The following is a 9,860-nucleotide window of genomic DNA, read 5'->3' on the forward strand; positions in this document are numbered from 1 at the left end:
AAAAAAAAAAAAAAAAAAAAAGAGATAACTTTCCTCATAACTTCTGTGTCCGGGTACAAAATCCTTCCAGCTTGAGGAATATCACAATATCCTCTATAATCTATCCCCTAATTACCTCTTCAGCATCATCTCCTGCAAATTTTCTTCTTTCACTTAAAAAAAAGAAAAAAAAAAAAAAGAGATTACATTCCATCCATAAAGTTCACCCGTTTAAAGTTTGTAAGTCAATTATTTTTAGTATATTTACAGAGTTGTACAACCATTACAATAATCTAATTGTAGAACATTTTCACCATCCCAGAAATAAACCTCATTACTGCCCCAGCAGCAGCCACCAGCCTCATTTCATCTCTATAGATTTGCCTATTCTGGACATTTCATATAAAAGGTATCATACAATATGTGGGTTCTTGTGAATTTTTTTTCATTCATTTAGCATAATAAAAAGGTTCATCCATGTTACAACATGGTACCAGTACTTTGTTCCTTTTTATTGCCATAAAATTCCATTGTATGGATAGACCACATTTTATTAATCTGTTAATCAATTGATGGGTATTTGAGTTTCTCCTTTTGAGGTATTACGACTAAAGTTGCTGTGAATATTCATATACAGTTTTTTGTGTGGACAAGTTTTCATTTCCCTTGGGTATATCTAGGTATGTAATTGCTGGGTCATAGTTCGACTTTATTTGCGTTTTAAAAAACATTTTAATTTAGTATTTAGTGATGATTTTGAAGAGCTAATTACTTATTTGATGATTTACATGCATTCCAATTGTTTGATGTTTCTTTTTATTTTTTAAAATAGAAACTGGATCTCACTTTGTTGCCTAGGCTGTCTCAAATTCCTGGCCTCAAGCATCTTCTGCCTTGGCTTTCCAAAGTGATGGGATTACAGGCGTGAGACACCGTGCCCCGCCTCTTTGATGTTTCTGATGAAGACTGTTTGTTTATTTTGAAACGGGGTCTCATTCTGTCACCTAGGCTGGAGTGCAGTGGTGCAATTATGGCTCACTGCAGCTTGGACCTCCCAGGCTCAGTTAATCCTCCTGCCTCAGCCTCCTGAATAACTGGGACTACAGGTGTTCCCATCATGCCTGGCTAAGATTATTCTTTTCAGCTAATGATTCCTGTGTAGAAATATAAGAATGAGTTCTAATTTGTTGTGTTTGTTTTTTTAACCTGTTATGGAGGACATTACCAGTCATTCATTCACCTTTTACTGTCAAAGTGGTTAACAGGCTTATAAAACTAGAGAAGGGAAGGGTAAGGTTTCATTTTTTTTTTTTAAATCATACTTTGTTGAGATTTTATTTGAACTTCAAGTTTACTACCTAATAATTCCCTTTAATACATTCATTTTCAGCTGTAATTTTTATGTGTAATGGAAGTGTTCAGAAAACACAAATTCTATTTCAAAGAACTAAGTGAAGATAACATGTATTAACTTGGAATTCACAGGTATTTTTTCCAAGTCCAGTAATCCTTTCATTATATAGAGGAGAAAACTAAAGTCTAGAGTAATGTGGTTTTCTTCACATTAACTAGAGTTGGTTCTAGGTGAAGCCTGGTCTTCAGTCCAGATCTTTTGATAACCTCTTCGATTCCCTCCCAACTTTTCTCTATCCCTTCCCTCCACCACACACACAGTCTCTGAACTGAAAGGTTTTTCTTTTTATGTGTGTGTTTCTTTAAATTTCCTGAGTGGGCAGATTAAAAAATGCTAAAAGTAGAGGGAAATACTGAGAAGATTCTGCAGTATTAGGGTTTTAGAGTGCTTATGAACAAAAAAGCAGTATGATGTATTTATAATTCTGCTTTTCCAGACCTTCCAGGACAGTGATGATTTTTTGCATTTTCAGTCCAGTAAATAGAAGACTAGAAATACCTGAACCCCTGAAGAAAGACTTGTTTAGCATTAATTGATTCTCTATTAAGTTATGGTTCTGAGAAAGCCAAGATGCCCTAAAGTGAGCAAGTTTAATATGAAAACTATGGTGGAATACTTCTATTTCACAGTCATGAGTTTTTGTTGTGGGTTTTGTTGACTGGTTTTTCTTACAGTTTGTTAAGGCCAATGAGTCTCTTTAGAAAATTACCATTCTGTTATTTGATTAACTTGACCCCAGTTGACTAGTGGTGGAACTTCCTGCGATAAAGGAGATGGAGGAAGATGAATATTAGGCCCCGGGAAATAAAGGGCCTAGTAGTTTTTTGTTGTTGTTTGTTTTGAGACGGAGTTTCACTCTTGTTACCCAGGCTAGAGCGCAATGGCGCAATCTCGGCTCACTGCAACCTCTGCCTCCTGGGTTCAAGGAGTTCTCCTGTCTCAGCCTCCCAAGTAGCTGGGATTACAGGTGCCTGCCACCATGCCCAGCTAATTTTTGTATTCTTAGTAGAGACGGGGTTTCACCATGTTGGCCAGGCTGGTCTTGAACTCCTGACCTCAGGTGATCTGCCTGCTTTGGCCTCCCAAAGTTCTGGATTATAGGCATGAGCCACTGCGCCCGGCCCCCCAATAGTCAATATATTCAAAATTGTTAGTATAAAATGCAGGTTTGGGGTTTATGAGATAAAGCTAAAATGCATACTAGATTTCAGCTCTAGCAAAGTTTTGAGCCAATGTAAACTGATAAAACAAACTCATCTTTAATACTCTAGTCATCCTTATGGGAAAGGATAATAGGGAAGGGGACCAAAAACATGATTTCAAGCTATTTTGTGGCCTGACTTCTGGATTAAAGAAAAAAAGCTAAAGGAAGGCTTATTGGGAATGCTGAAAGGAATTAGAGATAAACTGAATATAATAGTGTAGTAATAACAGTAATACAGTGTAGTAATAATAACAGATAATATTTACTCAGCACCTACTGTGAGCCAGGCACTGCCTCTTGGCTGCTTTTTCATTTATTATTTAATGTTCACTAAAAGTTTCCTGTGCTTTTTTAAAATTAGCTTTCTAAGGTTGAAAAAAGAATCTTTCACTAAAAACCATAGGATTGGTTTAAACAGGCGAACTTTCTGGTATGTAAGTTATATCTCACTAAAGTTGTTTTAGAAAAGTATATATAAAATACTATCACAGATAAATCAGTAGTCTGTACTGTTAGTGGCATATGTATATGAAAGGTATAAAGCCATGCATAGAAATAACATCAACTGAGGACTGTGGTGTTTTTGTGTTCTGTTTTTTAGAGAGATAGGAGGGGAAGATAAGGGCATAAGATAAGTGGTAGATACATGGGTATTTGGTACTTTTTTTTTTTGTCTATGTCAGATATTTCTCAAATTAGGTTTAAAAAGATTAATAGAGTGTTACATAATATTTGAGAACTTTACTATGTACCAGGTGCCTTTTCTAAGGGCTTTTTACATCTTCACAAACCCTGTGAGGCAGATTCTGTTATCACTGACCTGCGGATGAAATTAAAGCACAGAGATACTAACTGGCACATAATCACGCTTGGTAGTGTGGAACCAGGATTCAGTCTTACGAAATCTGACTTCAGAGCTTATGCTTTAAGCACTATATTACTATGCTATAGTGCCCCTTTATAATACAACAGAAGTAATGGGTCACTTAAATATTTTCACCAAAATATGTTTCAAGGTCTTTATTTGCACTTTTGTTGAGACTATTTAGTCATTCGTCTGTTTTCAGGTTACTGATATATTTCTTTCCCTTTTACAGATAATGGCATCAGCTGCTAAGGAATTTAAAATGGACAACTTTTCACCTAAAGCTGGCACTAGCAAATTGCAACAGACAGTACCAGCTGATGCATCTCCTGATTCTAAGTGTCCTATATGCTTGGATAGATTTGATAATGTGTCTTACTTAGATCGCTGCTTACATAAGTTCTGTTTTCGCTGTGTACAGGAGTGGTCAAAAAACAAAGCTGAATGTCCACTATGTAAACAGCCCTTTGATTCTATTTTCCATTCTGTGAGGGCGGAAGATGACTTCAAGGAGTATGTCCTAAGGCCTTCGTATAATGGTTCTTTTGTCACCCCTGATCGACGATTTCGCTACCGTACAACTCTGACAAGGGAACGAAATGCTTCTGTGTATTCACCTAGTGGTCCTGTGAACAGAAGAACAACAACTCCACCAGATAGTGGAGTACTATTTGAAGGGTTAGGCATTTCAACAAGACCTAGAGATGTTGAAATTCCTCAATTTATGAGACAAATTGCAGTAAGAAGGCCAACTACCGCAGATGAAAGATCTTTGCGGAAAATTCAAGAACAAGATATTATTAATTTTAGACGAACTCTCTATCGTGCTGGTGCTCGAGTTAGAAATATTGAAGATGGTGGCCGCTACAGGGATATTTCAGCTGAATTTTTCCGTAGAAATCCAGCTTGCCTTCACAGATTAGTCCCCTGGTTAAAACGTGAACTTACAGTTCTTTTTGGAGCTCATGGATCTTTAGTGAATATTGTCCAGCATATTATCATGAGTAATGTTACTCGCTATGACTTGGAGAGTCAGGCATTTGTGTCTGATTTAAGACCATTTTTACTTAATCGAACTGAGCATTTTATACATGAATTTATCAGTTTTGCCCGATCTCCTTTTAACATGGCAGCCTTTGACCAGCATGCCAATTATGATTGCCCTGCTCCTTCATATGAAGAAGGCAGCCATTCTGATTCTTCAGTCATAACAATATCTCCAGATGAGGCTGAGACCCAAGAGCTGGATATTAATGTAGCCACTGTTAGTCAGGCACCATGGGATGATGAAACTCCAGGACCATCTTACTCAAGCTCAGAGCAGGTACACGTTACTATGTCTTCTCTTTTAAATACTTCTGACAGTTCAGATGAAGAACTTGTCACAGGAGGAGCCACGTCTCAGATACAAGGAGTACAAACCAATGAGGACCTAAATAATGACAGTGATGATTCTTCAGATAATTGTGTCATTGTTGGGTTTGTTAAACCACTAGCTGAGAGGACCCCAGAACTTGTTGAACTGTCCTCTGATTCTGAGGACTTAGGTTCTTATGAGAAAATGGAGACAGTGAAGACACAAGAACAGGAGCAATCTTACAGTTCTGGTGATAGTGATGTTAGTAGATGCTCATCTCCACACTCTGTCCTTGGAAAGGATGAAGAAATAAATAAAGGTCATTGTGATTCTAGTACAAGAATCAAATCAAAGAAGGAAGAGAAACGATCTACATCATTGTCATCTGCCAGAAACCTGAGCTCATCTGTAAGAGGAGACAGAGTATATTCTCCATATAATCATAGACACAGAAAGAGGGGAAGATCAAGAAGTTCAGATTCACGTTCTCAGAGTAGAAGTGGGCATGATCAGAAGAATCATAGAAAGCATCATGGGAAGAAAAGGATGAAAAGTAAACGATCCAGAAGCAGGGAAAGTAGCAGACCTAGAGGGAGAAGAGACAAAAAGAGATCAAGAACTAGAGATAGCAGTTGGTCCAGAAGAAGCCAAACTCTGTCTCTAAGTAGTGAAAGCACAAGCAGATCAAGGTCTCGTAGCAGTGATCATGGTAAAAGAAGATCACGGAGCAGAAATAGAGATCGTTATTATTTAAGAAATAATTATGGAAGCAGATACAAATGGGAGTATACTTATTACAGTAGAAACAAGGACAGGGATGGGTATGAATCATCTTACAGGAGGAGGACTCTGTCCAGAGCTCATTATTCTAGACAGTCTTCAAGTCCAGAATTTAGAGTTCAGTCCTTTTCTGAAAGAACAAATGCTAGGAAAAAAAATAATCACAGTGAGAGGAAATATTACTACTATGAAAGGCACAGATCAAGGAGCCTGTCTAGTAACAGATCAAGGACTGCATCTACTGGGACTGACCGGGTGAGAAATGAAAAGCCTGGAGGGAAACGAAAATACAAAACACGGCATTTGGAGGGTACTAACGAAGTGGCTCAGCCATCTCGTGAATTTGCTTCTAAAGCAAAGGACAGTCATTACCAAAAATCTTCATCAAAATTGGATGGAAACTACAAAAATGAGAGTGATACCTTTTCGGACAGCCGATCATCAGATAGAGAGACAAAACACAAAAGGAGAAAAAGGAAGACCCGGAGCCTAAGTGTAGAGATAGTCTATGAAGGAAAAGCTACTGATACAACTAAACACCATAAAAAGAAAAAGAAGAAACATAAGAAGAAGCATAAGAAACACCATGGAGATAATGCTTCACGTTCCCCAGTTGTAATTACCATTGACAGTGACAGTGATAAGGATTCTGAAGTAAAGGAGGATACAGAACTTGACAATAGTGGTCCTCAAGACCCTCTACAAAATGAATTTTTGGCTCCTTCCTTGGAACCATTTGAAACTAAAGATGTAGTTACAATAGAAGATGAATTTGGTGTGCTGGACAAGGAGTGTGATATTGCCACACTTAGTAACAACTTGAGTAATGCCAACAAAACTGTAGATAATACTCCATCTCCAGCAGCTTCAGTTGAACAAACTCTCCATGTAAGAGAAGAGAGCACCTTTGTTTCTGATTTGGAGAACCAGCCCAGTAACATTGTGTCTATTCAAACTGAGCCATCAAGGCAGTTGCCATCTCCACGGACATCATTAATGTCAGTATGTCTTGGTAGAGACTGTAATATGTCTTAAAACTGGCCAAAGCATTTCATGAGAATTCTGATGGTATAAAAAGAAAAAAGGAAGAATGTCATCTACTGCAGTCTATTTAAAGATGACGTTTGGTGAAAACTCTCTTCCTCCTTACAATATTTTAAGTGATTTTCTTTTTTTTGGTGTTAATTTGTAAAAATCATTATTTGTTCAAAATGTATGTCCCACCCTCAAAGATATGCACTTTTAAGTGAAGAAAATGATACTGCTAGCAGTTTATTTAAAACTTGGGGTCCTTTTTAAATAAGAAAAATTATATAAATTTTAGAAGTTATTTCATAAAGCCATACGGTATTGACATATTTTTAAGGTAGTCAATGAGTATTTTTGAATTTTTTTTTTGAGAGTTATTCTGGAAATGTGTTGTAAGCTAGGAGAATCCCTTTGGACAGTCTTTATTTTTCTTAAAAATTTATATGATTCAAAATTTCTTCAGGTTAAATTGAGGCATTTTAATCTGCACAGTTTATCTTCTGCCAAAATAAAAATTTACTATTTCCTTTATATACTTGTTTATCTGGACTGCTAGTAAAACAAATGTGTATTCAACAAAAGAAAAATAAAACACACTTTCAAACAAGAATCAGACATTTTCCTATGCAGTATTTTTTTTTTAAAGTTTATTTTAATAAAGCTAAAATCTTCGAAGTAGCTAAGGGCATAATTATCTAATAAATACTGAAGTTCAGGTGAACAAATACTTCATGGTTTTAATTATTTTAGTTCTTTGAGGAGTATCTTATTTGCTTTTTATCATCAGTAAAAAAAGCATTTAACTTGCTAAATAAACATGAAAAATCCTTGTCATACTTATTTTACATTGGTAGTTCTTTTATGTAAAGTGGTTATGTTTTCTCTTGTTTTAGGGATGGTAAAATTACATCTATGCTGATGTAGGATTGCCACTGAACAGTGGAGCTTGAGTTGAATCTTATTTCAGCCTTCAGTTTGCCTGTGCCTTGCTCCCATATTCATTCTTTATTCAGTAGAAATTGCAATGCCTACTATGTGGCAGGTTCTGCACTAAGTTTTGCTTTTTGTTTTTTGTTGGAGTCTGGCTGTGTTGCCCAGGCTGGAGTTCAGTGGTGCAATCTCACTTCACCACAACCTCTGCCTCCAGGGTTCAAGCGATTCTCCTGCGTCAGCCTCCCAAGTAGCTGGGGCTACAGACACACGCCACCATGCCGGGCTAATTGTGTGTTTTTAGTAGAGGCAGGGTTTCACTATGTTGGCCAGACTGGTCTCGAACTCCTGACCGTGATCCGCCTGCCTCAGCCTCCCAAAGTGCTGGGATTACAGGCATGAGCCACCACACCCGGCGGTTCTGCACTAAGTTTTATCAAGAGAGCGAAGCAGATATGCTCCTTGCCTTCATGGTGCTTATGGACTGTTAAGACAAATATTTATGTAAGTATAACATTATCATATGTTCCCTGAGGAGAAAGTATAATTCCCTTAGAAGTGAATGGGGACCTAATCATGACTGGAAGTAATAGTTGAATCTAGAAAACAAGCCAGCATTAACTGGGGGGAGGAATTGCTGTTGGCAAAGGATTCAAAGGCTGATGAAGAGCCCCGTATATTCCAAGAACTAACAGCAGGATTAGACAAAGGACAGAGGGTGGGAACAGTCTTGGTAGGCCATGTGTAGAATCTGTTTATCCTAAGGACGGTAGAAAATTGTTTAAGGAGAATCTGAAATTGTTGTGGGCAATTTTTAAGTAAGCTCAGACATTGAGAAATTGGGGGAAGACTATAGTTGATCAAGAAATACACATTTGAAATTACTTTGTAGTTACAGTGTAATTTTTCTTAAGTATTAAAACTATTCCACATGGTAATTTCACATCATGTTTTTCGTTAACTATTTAATGAAAACAATACATGGCACCATCATCCTTTTGGGTGTTGAAGCCAAAAATTGCCAAGTCTTGATTCATCCCAGCCCTTCAGCCCCCCTCATTCAGCTGCCAAATCCTTGGCACTAATGATTTTTATGATATTTCTATTGTGTCTATACCATCTACATCCAATCTGGGTAGCCAAGATCTCTCATCTGTGCTACCATAATGGGTCAGCCTGCATTCATTGTTGGTCTACACTCACTCCTTCCCCCATCCATTTGTGATGCAGCACTGAAAAGATTTTTTTTTCTCTTGAGACAGTCTCGCTCTGTCACCCAGGCTGGAGTACAGTGGCACGATCTCGGCTCACTGCAATGCAACCTCCACCTCCTGGGTTCAAGCGATTCTCCTATCTCAGCTTCCTGAGTAGCTGGTATTACAGGTGCCCGTGACCACGCCTGGCTAGTTTTTGTATTTTTAGTAGAGATGGGGTTTCACTATGTTGGCCAGGCTGGTCTCGAATTCCTGACCTGATCTGCCCGCTTTTGCCTCCCAAAGTGCTGGGATTACAGGCAAGAGCCACAGTGCCCTGCTGATCTGTGCCCTGATGATGAAATTTTCATTTCATCCGCTTCTTAAAATCCTTCAGTAGCTTCCTATTTTCTTAGGATATTAAAAGCAGACAAAAAATCCAACAGCGTGATATGGTTTATAGATTTCTGCCTAATTAGGCTCTGGCCCATCTTCAGCATTTTTGTCACTTCATTTGGGCTCATGCCATGCTAGGCTGCTCCAGGGCTATGGCGGTGCTGCTCTGTACTACATGAGAGCTTTCATTCGTGGCAGTTTTCTCCTGCTGGAAACTGAACTCCACCCTGGCTAAACTAGATTTGTTAAAAGTGTGCCCTCTTCCCACCTCCCCAAAACTGCTTCAAACAACTCCAGGCTCCTTCAGACCACTCATCACAATTAGCAGTTGATTACTAACTGTCTTATCTCCCACCAGTCTGAAAGTTCTGTGAAACTGTATCAGTGTACTGCTAGATTCTTTCATTGCTTGACAACTGACATGCTTAAAACACTGGGTGAATGAATGGGACCTGGAAAATTTGAAAATGGGCTCAGGCCTGCTTTCAAGAAGCTCCACTATCTATAAACTTTTAGAATAATAGTATATTCTTTTAATATGTTCATCTGAATTCAGTGTCCATGCCATTTTATTTTACCTTGGATTCTCAGTGTAGTGACTTCGTCATTTAATCTGTGTAATGAAATGTAACTAAACCATTCATGCTTGCTTACTCATGATCATGATCCTGAGGTTCACAACACGAAAATTTGTTACTACTTTTTACCTCCTA

At 38.0% G+C, this 9,860-nt stretch overlaps 1 protein-coding gene across 3 annotated transcripts in view; it reads left to right on the forward strand.

Moving 5' to 3' along the window:
- The window catches only part of TOPORS (topoisomerase I binding, arginine/serine-rich, E3 ubiquitin protein ligase), an 11,760-nt gene extending 4,296 nt beyond the window's left edge, over window positions 1–7,464 (forward strand). For all 3 annotated transcript variants that reach the window (XM_011948649.1, XM_011948650.1, XM_011948648.1), the window contains one exon: window positions 3,695–7,464. In XM_011948649.1, coding sequence (XP_011804039.1) covers window positions 3,695–6,634 — 2,940 coding nt within the window. In that variant the 3' untranslated portion in view covers window positions 6,635–7,464. The remainder of the gene's footprint in view (window positions 1–3,694) is intronic.
- The last annotated feature ends 2,396 nt before the right edge of the window (window positions 7,465–9,860 follow it).

This window comes from Colobus angolensis, unplaced genomic scaffold (genome assembly GCF_000951035.1).
Source record: "Colobus angolensis palliatus isolate OR3802 unplaced genomic scaffold, Cang.pa_1.0 Scaffold281, whole genome shotgun sequence".
NCBI classification, from domain to species: Eukaryota; Metazoa; Chordata; class Mammalia; order Primates; family Cercopithecidae; genus Colobus; species Colobus angolensis.